General features: G+C 31.6%; 1 protein-coding gene across 4 annotated transcripts in view; it reads left to right on the top strand.

Moving 5' to 3' along the window:
- Nucleotides 1–975: 975 nt before the first annotated feature.
- The window catches only part of LOC129795937 (disco-interacting protein 2), an 82,444-nt gene continuing 62,043 nt past the window's right edge, over nt 976–21,376 (top strand). For all 4 annotated transcript variants that reach the window (XM_055837501.1, XM_055837499.1, XM_055837500.1 and 1 more), the window contains exon 1: nt 976–1,506. In XM_055837501.1, the coding sequence (XP_055693476.1) occupies nt 1,425–1,506 (82 nt within the window). In that variant the 5' untranslated portion in view covers nt 976–1,424. The remainder of the gene's footprint in view (nt 1,507–21,376) is intronic.

Raw genomic sequence — 21,376 nt, 5'->3', positions numbered from 1 at the left:
CGGGGCTGAAAGCTCTGGTAAGACGTTGAGTTTATTCGGATAAGGAGTTTGCACTAACGATGAAAAACTCGGATTTTAAAATATTGATGCAAACGTCGAGAAAAACTATATAGATTTATTAAATATCTCTTAATTTATAATTTCAAATCGCCGAAAGTGGCCACAGTGTCCATTTCTATTGCTTATTTTCGTTTGATGGTAAAAGCTTTCCTTTGTTTTCTACAATTTCGATTTGATTTTTTAACCTTTTCGCGTCCACTTGAAACACAAACATTGAAACATGTTATTTTTTATCGTTTTTATCAGAATATTTATTCTATGGATACTCTCAGAGGACGCTTCTCAGTCAGAACATCTTCTTTGGCATATTTTGCTTGAATTTAATGCATTTCGAACCTGGATAAACTATTATATTCATTAAAATTCAGAGAAATTTAACGATTCACGATTAGGTCGTTTGGGTCGACGTATGACCCAAATAACGTGAATGGCTTAAGATAGCAAAGCAGGAATTTCTTGTTTCACTTGAAGCAAGTTGAGCAAATTCTAAATTGTATCTTCGTTTTGTTTACGTTCTAAGTAAGTTTATCGCTGTTTTAGGTTAGAACTGAGCTAGAACCTCTCAATTCAGAGACAAATCCTAGAAAACGAATTATTTCTTCCGCGGTACAAAGACGCCATTTTCAAATTACCCACAATTTTGTTCAGAATTAATTTCAAGAAGTTTCACCTTATTAAATTTTGCATAAAAATTGACAAAACTTCATCCCCAATGTTTTATCTCTGTTTTACCCGCGAGATTTTGCAGAAAATCTCATAATTGCTGTACCGCGCCATCTTTATAACCGTTATGACCGTTATTGTGGCAGATTTAAAACAAATCGCTAATTCATCGCGTTATTCGGCGAACGTTGTATAACGGCCCGTTGCGCGTAGTTTGACATTTTACCTTCGCGTTCACTGCATCCGCGAGCGCCGTATTTACAAATAAGAGATCTTTGCGTGCAATGGACGGTTCTTGTGCACAAGTCGGGGAAAAAAGGCAATTTTCACCCCCATTGAGGAAGTAAATTCGCACCAAATGGATGTAAAAGTGCTCCCAGTGGAGGGCTGTTGTGTTCTGTGGTGAAGGATGTGATGGATTTTCCGGGTTTTCCGTGAATTTGAGGAAATATTGTGTCTGGGTTTGTCCTTTTTTTTCTTCGTGACTTTGTGTCTCCGCCAATCAACCAAAACACGCAGAAATCTCCGTGAAAATTCCCATTTATTGAGTGAAATCACCCCATTTTGGGGTGCAGGAAGTGATCAGGAAGTGTTGTGAGGAGATTCCTCAAGAGGAAATTGAGGTGAATTGAAAAGGAGAAGACGACCAGCGAAAGAAACTTTTCATTTTTTTGTGACTGCACCGAGGAAGGAGGAGCAAAATGTCGGATTTCGTGGACTTTGCAACACTTCCGGAGGAAGTCCGTGAGAAACTAGCTGAATTGGATTTGGAACTATCAGAAGGTGAGTTGAGGCTGTGATAAAATTCCCCAGGGATGGCTGCAAGAGTGCCGGGAATGGATTGATGGGGCTTTGGGGTGGGACGTTTGGGCAGGGAGTGAAGGGGGTGGGTTGAGAAGAGAAAATGCCGGGGAGCAAGTGAGACGGATCAATAATTTGCCAGGAGCATCACACTGACACCACAAAAATCCCCGGCGAAATGCCTCCTTCCACGTACTTGTGCAGCCTTTTCCAGGAAAATTTTAATGCATTTTCCAGGGAAAAAAATTCCTTTTTTTACCAATTTTTACCAAAGGGAATGGGTTTCGGATGCCCTATGGCCTTAAAGAATCTATTTTGGATGTTTCCTAATTTGTAATTAAATACGCAAATCACGCAAATAATGTGATTTACGTCACGGAAGGATATTAGATAGGAGACTGAGAAAATGCTCGGCAGGACCCAAAAATAGGCAGTTTTGGAATTTTCTGATTGGAAAATTAATTCTGATGATAAAAGAAAATTAATTTAGTTAGAAAAAAAAAATGTTGGCAAATGTGGTAAATTGGTAAAATTATAAAACTTGGTAAAAAGCGGTAAAGGTAGAGTAAATATTACCAATAACCTAAATCCTTTGTTTTTTTTTTTTGTTTTTTTAATAACCAGTATATTAAAAATAAAAATTACTTAAATGGAAATTGAGAAATGTGAGATTTTTTTTAATGGTAAATTTGGTAATTTTTTGGTTAGTTACCAATAATCTCATTATAAAATTTAATTTGATAAAAAAAATGTTTTTTAACAGATGGATGACAGATTTTTTTTTGGTTGGTATACTTGGTAAAATTTTTTTTTTTACTATCATAGTCTTTTTTAGACTAAAAATTACAAAAATTGAATTACCAGCATTTACCAATAGCTTTTGTAAATTACTTAAAATATACTTAAAAGACATTAAATTATAATAAAATTTGTTTTTAAGTTTAATTTGAATTTAAGGTTATAAACTGAAAATATATTTTTTGTATTTAAAAAAATTTTGTTGTAAGAAAAAATACTGTAATATTGGTATATGTATAACTAATTGGTAACTTTCTGGTAAAATATAACATTTTTTTTATTATTTTTTTTAAAAAAAAATTAATTTATGAAAATTCAGCAAATGTAAAAAATTATTTTGAGAGAATTTTCGTTAGTTATGACTTGTATGTCATTTACCAATTTGGTTAAAAATGTCTAATTTTTTACCACTAAAGGGCTTTTTAGTAAAATAAATATTTAAAAAGAAATCATAAATATTTTGTTTTTTTATTCAATTTTATTTATTTATTTTTGTTTAAATATATCAACAAAACTCTACAATACCTACTTATATAATTTTCGCTCTTTTACCATATTTACTGCCTTTACCACTTTCACCGACATTTTTGTATTCCAAATAACAAAATATAGATCAAGTTTGAGGGGAAAAAATTCAACTATTTTTCAAATTAAAAATATACTTGTCAATTAATTTAGGAATTCAGCTCATAGTTTATTCTTAAATGCAAATTTAACTAAACATCTCCCATTGATACCAATTTATAGCAATTAACCAATTGACACTTTTTTTCCATTGTGTCACACATTCAATCCACACTCTAAACATTCTTTGCCCTCAACACACTCCCACCCAAAAATAGCCACTGCCGCATAGTATTGTCCGGTCAAAAGGAGCATTGATAAGGCATTGAATGATTTTATTTATTTTGGAAGCTTATCGGGGTGTTTGGAGGAGAAAGTCAATTGGTTTTCTGGGATTGTTTTAGATGTGTGTGAGATTTTTTTCTTCACTTCACCTTCTTTTGCTCCACACAAAATCAATCATAAAGTTGTGCGCGCCAGGTGAGAAAGCTGTTTTTGCGGATTTTTGTGCAGAAGAGAGACCTCTCTGTGAAGCAAAAATGATCGAAATTGCTCGTCGTAGGTAAAAAAAAAGAAGCGCGCTATACAATAAAATTACATTTCGTGTGTTGTACACTAATCACACTCATTAATCTCACATTGGCTTTCATGTGAGTGAAAAGAATTTATTTTTTTGTGATTTTGGGTTGGGGAAAATTATGTACGTTGTAACTGAAGAAAAATTACGATGGTTTGATTGTAAAAATTCGGTAAATGCTCAAACTTTAGCTCAGCCAAAAGGCTTAACCTTTCGGCTTTTATTTGAAAGATTTGAAAATAATCCTTCTGTATGTAGAGAAAATATTTAAATTAAAACTTATTTGCAAAAAAGGTCGATTAAGCACCAAAAATTTATGACTTTTAACTTTTTAACACGTTAAAGACCAGAAGAATCCGCTGAAAATATTTTTTTACACGACGTGTAATAAATATTAAGTCGCGTCGAGAAATTGTACCCGGCTGGGTAATAGTTTTCTAACACAGTTGGCAGATATCTGTATAAAAAATATGCTGCGCTTGTTATTAAATACTCAATAGTTTCTTACCTTAAATTTTTAAACAAAATATTTAAAGAATTCCATGACTTTTAATCTCAAATTATGTTCTTTTCAATTTTATTGACATTCATTTGTCAAAATATTATTCAAGCATATATTTAATTACTTAACACGTTAATAACTAAAAGATTGCCCAGAAATTGTTCACCCGGCTGGACTATAGTTTTCTAACACAGTGGGCAGATGTTTCTACGTAAAAAGTATTACCTACGCGTACAAAAAATGTATGATTTTTAATTCTAGATTCTATTCTTTCTATTCCTATTGACATTCATTTTATTAAAAGTTGATTATTAATTCAATTATTTGAGATGTTTAACACCGAATGAAAGTCCTAAAATTATTTTATTACACGACGTGTAACGAATAGTCGTGATGAAAAGAATTACCCGGCTAGACTACAGTTTGCTGAAGATCTTTCTTCATTATTAAAATGTTCAAAATACCTACAAAACTTGCATTTTTTCTCATTTCTTTTTTAACTAAACAATTATTATTACAGAAACCAAATTTAAATTTAATACTGACGAAAAGAATGATTGTAATTATTAAAAGAAAATGGTCAGCCGGGCAGTTGTCAAACGTATAAAAATAGAATAAATGAGTAATTTAAGGCGTCTATCTATCCGCGATGCGTTAATCCCTTTTGCGATTTCATTGATAATTTTTTTGCTAATCAAATTTTTGTTGATTTTTTCCTTCATTCATTCCTGATAAAATTCCTCACGACATATCACTGAATGGATGGAAAAAATCATAATCCAAAGACCTCAGTGAGCATTCTACGAAATTAATATCACAAAATTGTACATTTTTGTGACTTTTTCAAACAAACGCGCACACCTCAGTTGATTCTGGTGAAAAGGCCATGAAGCTAAAATTATTTACTCACTCTTTCACCAAAAGACACGATGTGAAAAAAAAAAGCGCATTTCCCAGTCAAATCCGCAGAGGATTATAAACTCATTCATTTTTCCCGCTTCTCTCGGCAGCATTTTGTGGGCTATAAATGTATGATGTATCGCTGAAAAATGCATTTTTCTCATGCACGAGGTATAGGCAAAAAAATCAATATTGATTGCCTTCGTGGCAGAGAATTTTTGGGCAAATATATTTCACTTTATTATAGTTATTCTCCCATTGAAAATACCAATGGAAATTTGACGGAAAAATGAAGAAAGAAAAATAAGCGCACACCATGGGCCTTGAAGAAGTATTTGAGAAAGGCAGATGTTTCTTATCAACGAGTCACGACAGATTAAATAATATAATGGAGAAAACAAGCAAGCAGATGAGAGAATTCTATAAATATTCCATCTTCAATTAGTGCGATTGTTAATATAAAAAAAATTCCATCTTTATTGGTTCTCTTTGTGCGCGATGGAACAGCTGACGTTGTGTAGAAAGGTGAGCATCGTACTCACAAAACACCACACTGGTTCCGGAAATAAATTTGACATTAATTTCCTCAGAAAGAAATATTGAATTCAAGTATCAGTGAAAAGAGAGAAAAAAAGGTTTTTCAGGTATTAAATAACTTTTCCATCTACAATATTTTCTTTGAAGGAGTTTATTTATTTTCATGCTCTCATGAAATATTGAAAATATTTCTGTACCTTGCTAAATAAATAATTCTTCTGGGGTAAAAAAATAACATTCAAAGGAACTCAAAGAGTCTTTATTTTTCACGAATACAGTTTCTAAAAAAAATTATATTATAAATATTTCTTAAAATATTCCTTGTTAATAATTTTCTTATTATTAGAAATTAAAAAAAATCTTAACAGACTCTCATACATTATAAATGATTAGAACAAGATTTTTAAAAGAGTTAAGAAATATCAAATGTTAGGAAACATGTAAAAAATTAAAAAAAGGAACATCAAATAATAGAAAAGAAACATCAAACGTTAAAAAGAAAAACATCAAACGTTAGAAGAGAATCATCAAGCTTAAGAAACGTAGAAAGGGAAACAAAAAAAATGCCGAACGTTAGAATAGAAATATCTTACGTTAACAGTGAAATTTCGTAGGTTAGAAGAGAAATGTTAAACGTTGAAAATGAAAAATAAAGCTTAAGAAACGTCCAACGTAGAGGCAAATATGTAAAAAAAAATCGAATGTTAGAAAAGAAACATCAAACGTTTGACAATAAGTGTCAGATGTTTGAAATAATGCGTTAAATGTCAAAAATGAATGTCAAACTTAAATAAACAAAAAAAAATTAGAAAAAAACATCCAAAGATAGAAGAAAGAATGCAAATGTAAAAAAAGATTAATCAAACATTAGAAATGAATCGTCAGCCGTTAGTAAAGAAGTAATAAAAAATTTAAGAGAATGTCAATTTAGAAAAAAAATCAAACGTTAGAAAATAAATGTCAGGTGTTAATAGTTAGCTGTTAATTCGAATGCAACAGTCTCAATTGATATTAATCTCAACTCTAAAGTTGTTTCTTAATCTATTTTCAATGTCTTCAAATTTATTTCTTAAAAAAATGTAAAAAAAAACATTTCTTGAATTGATTTCGAACTACGCCCCTGGAAAGCAAAGTACAAAAGGGCGTAGTTTTTCTTTTTTTGCATTCTTTAATAATTTTCTAAAATGTTCTCCATGGAAAATTTAGCTATTTTTAAATCTATTGAATGTTTCTTTAATTAATTTTACATTTTTTTTTTTAAATATTATCTTTGAATAATATTAAGAAAAACACAAAATCAGGGGGTAGACAAAAACTCTATTTCCATAGGAATTCACTGCTCACTCGCTGAGACACCCAGGAAAATGCTTCAATCTGAAAAAATCCACCACCACTGGATAGATAATTTAATATTCTATCGATTGATAGCTTTTGAGGGGTGTCTCACGAAGATTAATGCACTAAAACTGATTTTAAAAATTTTGATGCACTTTTTGGAAATAAAGTGACGTCATTTTCTTCCTTTAATTTCTCTGCAAACCGTCCGCCATTATTTGCTGTGTTCGGGTAAAAAAGGGCTTTGTCTACCCCCTGCACAAAATGAATAATCTCCTTTTTAGAGGAAGTTTAAAAATAACCTAATTCCAAAAATCAATTTATCAAAACAAATAGATATTGCTTGGAATTTTTTTTTTGGGTCTTAATTCTTTTTATAAAAAAACGTGGGATAGTCGATGACTTCATTCTCCTGCTGAAGGCGATTAAAAATCCATTTTAAAAATTAGACCTTTTTATTGTTTTTTTCTTTATTTCTTGGCATTTCCTGCGGCGGATTCCTTCTCTTATATGAGCTATTATGGGGTGACTTTCTGATCCCACCGATCTTGGCTCTCTGTGCTAAATTCCTCAATATCTTTTGTTACTTTGCTGGTTTGAGGTATAAATGTACCTACCATGTAGTATATAAACGGTTCACAGCTCTATGGAGTTTATTGCATGAGTCATTCACATTTTGCGGATTTTTTTTATTCTCCATAACTAACCTTTTTTTCCCTCTTTTGCTGGATTTTAAATGTTTCAACAAGGCACAATGTGTGAGTGTGTGTGTGTGTTGTGTCTGGGTAGGAAAATGAATGAGAAATTTACCACTGAAGCATCTTGCAAAAAAAGAAGAAGAGGTGAATTCTTTAATTGCAATGGTTAAGGAAGGAGAAGAAAAAAATATATAAAGTTTCCTTTTGTAAGAATTACTCAAAGGCACTCAATTGATTGAGGAATATTTTTACACGGGGAGGGAATATTGAGGGTTTATAAAAAAAAAAAAATGTGGGCTCGATAAAGTGTAGAGAGAAGAAAAAGAAGGGGAAGTGTCCATATTTGCACCTGGAGGAAGGTCTTTCCTATGGGAAATTTAAGAGCTGTGACATTTCACGTGTCGGTTAAATTTACCGGCTTGTTGTCTTTTTTCTGTGTGCGTTGCAAAGTATAAAATTGAATACTTTCTGCTAGGTAGAACCCCCCTGAATGTATGGCATATAGCGACTAATGATGATATAAACGCTGAGTCTATACATTTTAATCACTCTCGCGGTGATGTCACGTTCATGAAGCAGTTGAAAATCCACTCTCTATTTATTTCTCGCATACACAAACAAGGTCTTTTTTTCACCATGCAGCACCTCCAGCGAGAACTCTTTTGTTATGTTGAGAGGGTGTTTCTTTTTCTTTTTCACTCCATCTCTTCATTTTCTCCATACACCTCCAAGAGGATTTTCTCGCTCAGAGATTTACAAGAGATTTTTATGTAATTTGCTGGATAATTTGTAATTTTCCCTGCAAGCTCATCATGTTTGATTTCTATCAGTTTAAACCCGTAAGTAATGATGTAGACAGGGATTTTCTAGCAGTGAGAAAATAAATTGATCTCGGTGACGTTCGAGGTTTTTTTTTTTTGAAGACGGCGAAAGCATTAGAAAGAAATGTATTCGATAAAAAATCTCACAGAGAGTGTCCTAAAATTAGATTATATAGAGAAAAATTATTATTAGAATTTGGCAAAATTTTCGATAGGAGTTTAATCGTCGAGGAGGATCTTTAGTGATACAATAATCCACGAAAATGTGAGAGATTGAGATTTTCAGTATTCTTGTCGTGTCTAACGTTAGAAACTCAGGGGAATGTAAAAATCGATATAAAGGTCTCTTAGTTTAATTTTAGATAATATTTAACGTTAGAAAATCTAAAAGAAAGAAAAATTGTTATAAGAATTACAGATAGAATTTAAACATTGAGAGAATGTAAAATGTAAGGAATTTATAAGGAGTATTAAACGTTACAGAAAGATCTTTAATCGTTAAAAATTTACAAATAAAACTAGACCAGAGAATTTATAAAAAGCGTTAAGGAAAGTTATTTTAAACATTACAAAAAATCTTCAACGTTAGAAGTATAAACAAACTATCAAAAGCTCTAAGTTTTGAATGAATTTAGAGCTGAATTCATGAATTTTTCAAGACATAAAACTTAAAAAAAAAACTTTCAATATTAGGAATACATAAGGAAAATTCTCAAACGTTGAATTTTGATATTTTAAATGTTAGAAAAGAAACTAGAAATGTCTTCAGGTGATGTCTAAAAGTGTCTTTACCTAACGTGTCTTTTTCTTTTTTTTTATTGTTACGTGTTGTTTCACTTCAATAATTAAGCTAAAGCTTCTTTTCTTACGTTGAAAACTTCTTCTAAAGATAAATGATTTGTTTAAAATTACACATAAAAGATTTAAAAATGAGACCGAACGTTAGAAAATTCAAGAAAGCACAAATAGGTAAAGGAATTACCATTATACCTTTGAGATTTTCTTACGTTAGGAAGAAAAACATTAAACGTTATAAATGCTGAGATGAATTGTCTGTAAAACCTGAAACTTTTTTTAAAGAAATAATTTAATCTTTGGAAAAAGGTTTTTACATAAGAAAAGAAGCTTTTGATGTAATATAGACAGATTGTCAATACATAAAACTTCAACAACAACAAAACTTCACATGTCCCAAAGGCTCAAGAAATTTTTCTCAAAGGTCACCCGTTAGAAAAAAAAAGTTTGAAACTTTGGGAAAAAATCCAAACGTAAAAAATGCAAAAAAAACTCTCAAAAGTTGCAATTTCGAATGTAAAAGTTCAGCTCAATCCGCAGGAATGTTTATATAGGTGGTTTGATTGAACTAAAGCAGAATCAATTAATTGGAGTCATGGCGCGCGCTTTTACCCACTGCACCACATCAAGTTTTTTTTTGATTTTCCAATAAAAGCTTTTGAAGCTCGGAGCACGGAGTATGGGAAATCCCGGACCTGGAACACCTGCTGTTGCCCAAAGCTAATGAGCAAATAGCAGGAAAAATTGGGTGTGGCGATGGGAAGTTATTACCATATATTGCAAATGAAAAATCAATCTGATTAAAACGATGGTTGGCATAAACTTTATCAAATTAACCTATTTTATCGTGATTTTTTTCTCTCTCTTCATCCAATTTAAATCAATATTGGCAAAAATCTCTCCTTGTGCCCTGAATTTAAATTGAATAAAAAAATTACATTTTTGTAGAAAAAAAATCTGCAGTTGTATAAAATAATTTTATATTGAAGGAAAAATCTCTTGGCAAAAATTAAAAATCTCATATTCAGCTTTTGGGGGGGAATAAAATGAGCTGAATTTATTGACTAAAGGATTTACATAAAATTGTCATTTGTATTCTTAAACAATTCTTAATATTCTCATTGTGTTTTCTTTTCTTTTTGCATTTAATCGAAAAACTTTTTCAAAATGTATGAGTTAGAATTTAATTTAAAATGTTTTGCTATGAAATTAATTCTATAAATGTGCCAAGAAAATCAATTAAGTTTATCTTATTTGATTAAATTTGTGTCACACTATCTGGCGTTACGGTGGAGTTGGTTGAGAGTTTTTAGAGATGCGTAAACAAAGGACTTTTTGTTGGCACTTTCGCTGCTAATTGAAATGTCTCGCACACGGGGTTTAGTCATCAGGTGAAAAATCTCTTCATTAGTGCTCCGTCGTGGGGCCATGGTCTGTATCATTTGCTTGGGAATTGTCCACACCCACCCCGAAGGGCTTAATTAGCATGCAATAAGAAGCAAGAGACCATGTTAAAGGTTTTTCCATCATTTCCCCTTTTGTCATTCTGCCAAGAAGTTTCTCTAGATGTTGGCGAATTAATAAAATTCTCATGAAAGCTTCTTTTCATTTGTCAAAATTATGTTGAACACACTGACTTAATTTTCTCCTAAGAGGGTGAATAGGATGATTATTATCTATATTATTTTATAGAAAAAAAAATTGTTTTAACCTGAAGAAAATTAGGAAAAAAGGTCAGATTCCTCTTTTAAGAAATTAATAAATAAACAGAAAGAATTTCAAAAATTCAAACTGACAACCGTTGACATAACTATTTATTTCCTGTCATTTTTGACACGTGTTTCTCCCCTTGTCAATGTGACATTTACAAAAACAAACCCTGAGGGAAAGGCATTTTCTCCTGGAAAATCTGTCATGAATTTGTCGCTTGTAGCTATTTTCTTCGCGACATGATGACGGTGTAATTGCTCGCGGATGAAGATCCATCATGGGGACAAAGTTGAAAACAATCAAAATCAATGTCAAGTCTTCAGTTGCACACAGAGTCTCTCAAATTCCCTTTTCACCATTTTTCACTTTGTGTGTGTAGCTCGTTGCGGAGTGCATTGAACGCAGTCTTGGCGAGTTTTTTTTATTTTGTGTGTCATCTACTGATACTTTATTTTTCTCCATCCATGCTACTCGAAATATGTGCGTGGAGATGATTCACTTGTTGTCTTCTCTTTGTCATCTCAAGCCGATTGATTGCAATGCAGTTGTGGCAGGAGCAAAAACAAGAATATTTTGCCGTATATGAACTTTTATTTATTCGTTTCTTTTTAATTGTGAATTTAATGCCATCTTGCGTTATTTTTATTGAGAAAAAAATCTCCACCAGAGGGCTTTGCTGCTACAAAGCGCCATCTACCCACTAAAACTCTTCGCTTTTATAGGAGGGTTAATGCCTCATTAATTTAATGTAATCACTTTGCCACCATCAATCTAAATTAGTGATGATTTTGCATTTTATAATGAATTCACGATGTTAATCAATCACTTATGTATGTGCTATGTAGCATCCCTTATTCTTTGAAAATTTCCACTGAAAATCAATGGTTGCGTATTAAAATGACGACGAGAAAATGCAGAAGCTACACATATACACCAATTTAGTGCAATTTCATTCCATCTGCAATTTACAATCGTCATAATTTAGCACACCCAACTCGTACCATCTAAATATCTCGTCTCCACACATGCAAATACATGGTGTGTGGGGATGATAAATTGTGAAAACCACACAAATGTTGAACAAATCCACACACACTGCTGAATTTTCACTAACTTGTAATCAACTAAATTCAAACACTAGATAATTTTCACTTACACTTGATGAGGGAAGACCATCAATTAAGTGGGATGAGAAGGGTGATTTGGAACCATTTTGTGACTCCCTGAAAAAAAAAAAACAGAAGAGGAAGGAAAATAAAAGGTTTCTTGCAAGGAGAAAGGCACTTTCGTGAAGAGAAGCTAAAAGCATTCAATTGGGAGGAAATGCTCATGGGGAGTACTTTCAGAGACAGGATATTGAAAACGAAGAATACGAAGGAAAAAGACCCCAAAAATGAAGTATCTTCAGCTTTTTTATTGAATCACTTCAGTTCACATCTAAAATGTATTTTTAGATGATAGTTGTTTGCAGATAGATGGCGCTAATGTAGTGTGAAAGCCCTCTAGTGGAGTTTTTTTTGTGTAAAGGAAAATAACGTAAGATCGACTAAAAATTCTTTGTACGTTCAAGTTTATAATTAATCACTTGAAATTAATATTGTTACGTACTTTTATAAATTTTAAAGAAAATTAATTAAATATGTTAAAATTAATTAAATATGTTTCTTCTACTATTTGCTTTCCAATTACCCTTCCGGGGAAAATAGTGTTTAAATTTTCCAAGAATTTCATTCAATTTTGTCTGACTAATTTAATTCATATTGCTTCCCATGGCACGGTGCAAGCACGAAATTTTCATTCAACATGATCTAATTCAATTTTAAACTCGTTAATTTAATTCAATTCCCTCTCGCACATAGCTCTTTTTTTTAACTCAACGTCACTTCACAGTGATTTCTACAAGCTCCATAGCCATAGCTTCAAAGTTGTCAGGGAGTTTCGAATGACGAAAATATATTTGAAAAATTGTCATCAAAAACGGATTAATTGAAAAAAAAAACCTGTGAAAGGATTCAACCACAAAACGTATCAATTTTTTCCAATATGTCAGGAGAAAAATTAATTTTTCATGGACATGACAGATTCATTTGGTTATTGGGAAATATTTGAAAAGTATCCAATATTGCTTTATTCAAATTTTCCATATTTGACGAAGTAACAGTCATTTGATTAACTTTACTTTTTAATTTTTAAATCATTTTTCACAAGCACAAAATTGCGTCCTTCTCTTCGTCCTCCGCGCAAACATTACTATTCACTTTAGTTGGAAGAATGAATGGAAAAAGAAATATGAAGAATATTGCATTTTATATCATCATTCACCCAATTTCTCCAATAACACGAATCCAGAAATAGATTTTCATTTGTGCAAACATAAATTGGAAGCTGCGCTCTGTAACATATTGACTTTTATTATCTCACAAGCGAGATGATTTTTAATTGAAAAAAAAGAAGGGAAATATTTCTATAAAGTACCCAAAAAATTCAAAGATTTTTCATTAAATAATTTTTATAATTACAATATTAATTATTATTTCAAAGAAATAATTGAGGGCTTTCGGGATAATTTGACGTGAGGGCATTCTAGTGTTTGAGAGTCTATCAATCTTCTGCTTGAAGTGAATTGATTTTAATTAATTTATTTTTTTACTAATTGACATTGAAAAAGTAAATAAAAATATTGAAAATGGAGATTTTCATCAAGTATTCGTTCAATAAAGTTATTTTTAGTTTATTTATAAAATTTATCAGCACAGAGTACATATTTCAATCTATGTGAAGCGACTGATAAAATTTTCCTGCAAGTAATCAAATTGATTTTCCAATTCAATAATATCTGGGTAATACGCTGTAGCTTCACTTTCCAATCAATTTCCATGCATGTTGATTTTGTATTTCCTATCGCGATGATACAAGGCATGAGAGGAAAATCTCACATGAGAACCACCTAAAAAGTACTTCAAATTGAGAAGAAGAGTTTACTCAAAACAAACATAGAATTGAAATAAAAATGCTTAACCAATAAGAGAGAGAGATTCTTTATTTCTGTATAGATTATTTGGGAAGAAAAGCTCCATTTATACCAACTAGGCTCAGGTTGAAAAAAAAAGAGAAGAAAGAAAAATATTTGTTTAACTTGACTTGTTCACTTTAAGAAAATTCAATTCCGGAAGTTTTATTTCGACATCCGCCAACATCTATCTTTGCATTAGTAAACACACACACACGTGCACAAGAAAACAATCAAATTATAGAGATTTTCATGATTTTCTCGTTGATACTCAAAGACAAATTTTAGTAAATGTGTAAACTTCGTTTTTTTTTCTCTTCAATACACTCATACAAACGAAATACGTAAAGAAATTCTTGAAATTTCTATATTTATATTCTGTGCGCGAGTATCTGGGAATAAATTTTTGCATTTTCCCACAGAGGAGAAAAATAGCGAGAAAGAAAGAGAGAGAAAAGAAATGAAGAAAACAATGAAGGTGAAGGCTGAAAAATTGCACATGGGGGAAATTATGCAATATTATTGTTTTATGTCACAACCCATGAGTATTTATGTTTTTCTGCAGTATTTACACTTTTTATCGACAAGAAAATAACAGAAAACAACGTTAAATGTGAGAATTTTTAGGCACGTCTGGTGGTTTTGGTTGCTTTTATTAATACGCTTGTCAGGGAATTGGATCAAGTTACTTTTAAGAAAATGTAGGGAAAGGTACACAGAGAGAAATTCTTCCTTTATATAGGTTCAGGGATGTCGCAATTATTTCTTTATCCTGACTTCAATTGGACAGAAGATTTTGAGAAGTTTCAAGCTATTTTTGGGTAGAAAAATGTACTTTTAACTAAATCAAGGGTCGTTTATTTGCCGAATATTCCGTTTTTATTGCCGATTCCACCGAATAATAGTTTTTCAGCTTGAATTAAATATTTTTAGGCTTGAATTAGGCCTAAATTTAGTACTTATTTAAACTTTTTCTTCTCTCCAATCAGAGCCTTTTTAGAACCGAACTTTGAGTAATATTTTTCATGTTGAATTTAGAACTTCTTAGGCTGAAATTTAGAACTTCTTAGGCTTGAATTGAGCACTTGAGGCTTGAATGGAGCACGGGGGGACCGGGGCTAATAAAGTCACTAAATGGTTTGGAAAAAGCTTAAAATACCATATTTCCTAGCTAGATAGAACAAAATGATCTGAGAAAGAGTTGTAGGGCAGTAACTTTCCTAAAGAAATGAGCTATACATTTCGCTCTATCTATTTGGGAAATATGATATTTTGAGCTTTTTCTAAACCCTTCAGTGACTTTTTTATTTAACTCTGGTCTTCCCAACATTTTAGCTCTTTAAATTTCTTTGAGTGAATGATTCGTATATTTTCATTCAGATAAACAACCCTTGAATAAAATACCTACAAAAAAAATTTTCTACATGATTTTATATATTTCTGAGCCTTTCCAAATGTTCCTTTTGATTTTACTTATTGATTGGCGTTTTACCCAAAAAAAAAAAACTATAGTCAAAGATTTAAAAATTCTTTAGAAATGTATTTAGTAAGAACAGTTAAAACTATGTATATAATAAATTTAAAAAAAAATAAACGTGAATTTATAAACAGAAAGAAATGTACGTAAAGTCCTAAAACAGACAATAATTTTATTCTATAAGATAATTCTTACATTTTGATAGATTATTTATTCAAATTGGACTAGAGAATAAAACTACTGACTAAATGGCCCCATTTTTCCCTATTTTAAACCACAACACTTATCTTACCTAGACTTCTCTTGTTTCACAAATAAAATTAAATACATATGAGCATCATATTGCCCATAAAAGCACATCATGGACATTTTTGTGCATTTGCTGACCTCTCTCTGGTTTGCGGGAAAACTCATGTTGTATTCGATGAAAGAGAACTTGGGGGGAAAAGTGCAGTGAATGCAGGAAAATGCAACTTCAAAAAAAAAGAGTAAAATAAAACAAATTGGAATACGATATTTGGCTTGATTTTTCTTGCATTCAATGCACTTTATTGTGAAGAGAAGTCCTGAATAATAGAAAATCATTGGAGATTATTGGCGCCCCATTTATTGTGATATGTTTTGTGTTTGGGATTTGGGAAGTGGGTCAGCAAACAGTTGGTTTCATATCTTCTTCCATATTCTATACGCTACAAACATATAGTATATAGGAATGGATGGAAAATGATGCAAATTCCACAGAAGATATGGGTGCAATCGTACAAAAAAAAAAAGAAGAGAAAAGAAGAAAAAGCACACGTGAAGGGAAAATTGTTGTATTTGAAGTAAAGTGCTTGGCAATAAAAAAAGAAATGAGAAGATGCTTACAAATGTTTTCTCAATAGCACAGGGAGACATATAGTGAGGGAGAAGTAGGTTAAATTCTTTGGTCTATTCAATAAAAATCAATTTTTTCTCCCTCACTTGAAAACACCGACTCTATTATTGTTCATTGTGCTGACTGAGAGACTTTTATGAGTCACAAAAAGACACAAGTGTCGGAGTCTTTTGTGTTGAATTTCCAGGAAAGAAACACCTTTGCAATTACACGAGAAAAATTACTTAATATCACAACGAATGGGTTTGGAAGAAAGTGTAACGTTGCAATGACGCTTAAATAAAATTGTTGGATTTAATACAGAAAATTCATTTCAAGGACATAAAGTCAATGATTTCCACACAAGTCACTTTTTAAAGGTTTCTTGAGGTTAATTGTTTTGCAAAGAGTTGTGTGGATGTGTGTGGGCAAGAATGGTACTTAATGGGAAAATTTAAATACAATATTTTCCTCGTTTAGCTGTCTCACAATTATGGGGGTATCTGTATTTGATTAAATTATATAGAAAAGTTTAACTCATTACTGAAAGGAGTTTATTCATTTTTACATGGACCTCCCTTATTCGAGGAAACTTTCAGGAAATGTAAAATATTGTAGAAAAACATTAAACAATTAAAGATCATCGAAAAGATTTTCATTTTCAGTTCTAAATCAAAAATTTGCGCAAAAATGCAAAAAGTGACGTCATAAATCACTTTAAGTAACCTTTCCATTTATTGCAAAAAAAAATCTATTAAGATAGATTTTGGGAAAAGTTTGTGGAAATTATTTTCAAAGAACAAAGAAAATTTAGAAAAAAATATTTTTTTAATTGGGATTAATTTTCTTTGCGTTATAATGCGATTCCTACACAAATTTTCAATGATTTAAGAGCAATTATTTTTTTTTTTTTAGAGTATATTTATTCACCTTATTCCTCATACATACATAAATTTACAAAATATTTCAATTTTTTACAAACAGAATGTAGAAGGAACTCGGGATCAAAGTGGCAGAGCTAAAAGCTGTGTCGCCACCTCGGAACCCAGTTGATCACCCAACGCGTTATTTAAATTCAAATTCATACAAATTCACTTGACTTTTTCACTGAATATTTCACTAAAAAAGCTTAAAAGTAATAAGTAAGAGCAGACAGGAATGGGTTAAGAAACTAATCTTCACGTTAGAAATGAAATATTTATATTAAAAAAATCTGCATCTACTTTGGTTTTTAATTTCATTCGTTCTTTCTCAAGTTTTCTGACTTTTCCTGCTTTTCCGAGACATTTCTGCGGTGGGAAAGATTCGTTGATTTTTTAACGGAATTTTTAAAAATGTTTTGAATTCGAATTAGGCTTTGTTTAAGCTTCAATTTTTATAGCTGTATAAATTCGCTGCGACATTGTCTTCTTAACCATGAAAAACCAATTTTAATTCGGAAAATTAAGGGGAAAATGTGAGAGAAATTGCAGAAAAAATAACATAAAACAGTGAAAACTTTCGCAATGTTTCAAAGAATAGCCGAGACACACACCGTGTAACTTATCCAAGTTAAATGCAAGAGAAACATTTCGTTGATAGCACAGAGTGAGTAAATTGAAGTGAATAAAAATTAACCCTTTCGCGACCTCAACAAATCAACTGGATAATCTTTAAGAGATTTAAATGAGAATTACTTGCAAATATAGAAGAAAAATTTTGAATTGAAAAGGAATTTTCTTCCATTTGGATCACCCATTAATCGAATGGTCGTGAAAGGGTCTTGTAAGATGTTGAAGACTCTTATCCAATTTGCCCAAAGATGACTTTTCTTCATTGCCACGCTGTATGACTTAATTCCCTTTCAAATAGCATCGCTCTCTCTCTTCATTGGGAGCGTGTCTATATGGATTAACGTATCATATTTCAGTGTTTTTTTTTTCTCCGCTCTTTTTTTTTATACTTCTATTGGTCACCTTTTTTTTCTACCTGGGATGGGTTTTAGATTGAAAATGTAATCACCGGAGCAATTGTTGTATAATATATTTTCTTTCACGAGGTGTGTGTGCGCCTGTGTGGTGTTGTGGAAGAAGGAAGAAGCGCAATGATGGTGATATATTCAACAAGAAAGAGCATATCGCTGAAAAATGCTTTTAACTGTAAAAAGGAAGGGCTTTTGTGCTATGTCGTGGCTTTTTCGCCGCATGGATGGGAGAGCGAAGCATTTGAATTGGATGGCATCGAAAAAAGACGCGATGAGAGTGTCAAGCACTGCGGCGATGGGGTCAATATCCGACCTTTGTGACGTCAAATACGTGCAAGAAAAGGTGCACAACGCAAAATGGATTATTTTTTTTCCATTTTATATCTCTAAAAATGTGAGCAATTTTGCGGAGAACTCTTTTTTATTGTAAAGCACGAAATTTCCATTAAAAAAAATTTCGCGGTATGAGTGCGTCTCACGTAAATGAAGTACACCGCATGTCAACCCACCTCTGGCAAAAGGTTGGGCAAGCTTTTGTGTTTTGTGGGCTTTTTTTTTCTACTCAACACCGATGATGTATAAAATGTATCTTTGCACCTCTATACGGTGCTATAAAAAAGTGATCTTCAGACACGATCAGCAATTTTATTCGATTACAGGGTACTATACAACATACTGTGAAGTATGTGTGTAGTTTTAAAGGAGTTTATTCATTTTACTGCATAAAATAAAACATTTTTTTTTGACTAAAAATTTAATTTTCTGTCTTTTAATGAGAATTGTTGAGAAAATTCTCCAGAGATTCGCTTGGAACTTCAAATGCCATGCCCTTATTGTAGTTCATTTTATCTTTAAAATACACGTAAAGCATCCGTGCTATAAACTATTATCATTCATCGTAACAATAAAAACAATAGAAGATCATTTAGAAGCAATTAAAAAAATAATTGATGAGTCTATAAAGATTTTCCGGAAAACACCTAAACCACGCCCTCATTGTACCTCATTATCTTTTTTACTACATAAAGCATATGCTTCAGTGCTTCAATCTGGGAATTTCATCTTGAAAGATTTAAAAGTACATGATAAAACACTTAAGCATATGTTTTATGCTTTTTAAAACAAGAACTAAATACAATGTGGGCGTGGCTTTGGTAATACTTTCTGTAGCATGTATGTGTGTGTATGGAGAGCTGAAGACTTAACATTACACTTTCCAAGAGACTTTTCCAACTAATCGCAATGGAGAATCAAAAAAATAGCTGTTTCTTTTTTTTAAATCTTTTACAACCCTCTTGGTTTTGTTTCAAAACAATCTTTCAATAATCTGCAAAGTAGCCCCCAAAATGCATAAACTCCTTTAAAATATATGCAAAGATAGTCTGAGTGTACGATAAATTGGACAATATATTTCACACAGAGCACACCGCCAATAAATAAATATGCTGCAAAAAAAAAGTGAGAAGTGCAAACTCTCGAGGAATGAGAGTGGGATTGCAGCAAAATGTTTAATTGCAAATTAATTTGCTTTCAATTTGAAAATTCTCGTCTATTGCACAATTTTACAATTAGGTTTTATTTTGAATGAAAAATCGTATGGCGGCTCTCTCTTGCGGTTGAACTAATAAATGTCCTATTGAAAGATTTATATCTGGTTTGAGATTACAATTTTATGTTGCGCTTGATCATATTCTGCATCAACATATAGAAGTGAAGAAAGTCTCTCTCAAAAAGATGGGAGAGAGAGAGACTTGTGAATGCCATGGGTGAGGATTGCTCAACGTTATACTTTCGCTGAGAGAGCTTTTTTTTACATTTAAGAATCGACGTTTTAATTTATTTTCCATTTGAAGGGATATTTTAGCATATTCTTTGGTTAGAATAAAATTATTCTTAAAGAAGAATCGTATTTCTTTGAAAGACAATTGGTTGATGAAAAGCTGTTAATTTCCTCCTTTAACATCTTAAGCTAGTAGAACCATCTACACAGCTTGGTTCAGGTTTGATGGGACAATCCACACTCGCTTTATTTTACGATGTGTTTAAAAAAAGCCCCACTAAAAATGTAATTTCAACACTTGAGAATATAATTTAAAATAAATCTTTTGAATATATTTCATCGTTGATTTTTTTTTCAATCTTCTCTCTAAAACACAAATGGGGATAAAAAGACAATCACGATGGTGAAAGATTTAAGGCAAGTCATTACTTAATAAATCATCGATCAAACTGGAAAGCAATAAAATGTCTCGATAGAGCATAAATTTTCCTCTCAAGTACCCCTTAAGGAGGAAATAAAATTCTCGCCAGAGACAATTGTGGGCACACATAGAGGGGGGACTTTTCTTCAGAAGGGAATTTTAATGATTTTCTCAGCAAGATATAGACAATACACTGGACTTGGGGGGCTAACATTTACCACCAATAGACAACACACACAGATAATTCTCATCTGCCCATTTTTAACCCCCTTTCAGAGGTGAAATGTTCAACATGAGAGACATTAATCGTATATGTGGATTTGTTGTGTACACGTGGGAAAAGATCCTCCACTTCTTGTGGAAGAATAAAAGGCAATGTCTCACCAGAGAATGAATCAGGAAATTCAATTATCACCTCTTTTGATCTCATAAAACTTCATTTGAAATTCAATTTGAAATTTATAATTTGTTATGTTGTTCTTTTGCATATCGTAGGGGAGATTTTCTTATGCGAGGTGGAGCTGAAAGTGACATTTTTTAGGAAAAATAATTCAATCAGAATATTTGATTTTCTATTTACTTTTATTGATGAAATTGTGATTTTATCACCATAAGAAATACTTGAGTAAAAACAGACAGAATAAAATAAATCATTGAATCAATTCAGTGAAAATGAAGGAAAGTTAATCAGTAAAAAGGGAAATTAATAAGAATGAATTAGTCAAAGGAAAATAAAATAATTCAATCAATTATTTTGCAGATGGCTAATTAATCAAAAAGATCTTTTTATTAATGACAGTAGAAGCTAAAAATTTCAAAACAGGTAGAGAAAAATATTAAACCAATTTAAAATTTCATTACGGGGTTTGCTTATTTAATTTGTGAGAAATAATCGATTTAAATAATCAAAGCAAATCTTTCGTATATTGAATCTGTGATAATTCTTTCTATAATTCAATATTCAGAATATTCAAAATGAAGTTTTGACAGTTTGAATATAAATAAATCTCGATCGCTTCAAAAAGGTTTTAGTATATTAAAACTGTGAAAAATATTGAACTTTTTAAAACAGTCAAAGTAAACTTTCGCTGATTTATTTCTGACAAAT

This window comes from Lutzomyia longipalpis, chromosome 4 (assembly GCF_024334085.1).
Source record: "Lutzomyia longipalpis isolate SR_M1_2022 chromosome 4, ASM2433408v1".
Taxonomy (NCBI): Eukaryota; Metazoa; Arthropoda; class Insecta; order Diptera; family Psychodidae; genus Lutzomyia; species Lutzomyia longipalpis.
This window is presented reverse-complemented; position numbering and strand designations above follow the sequence as displayed.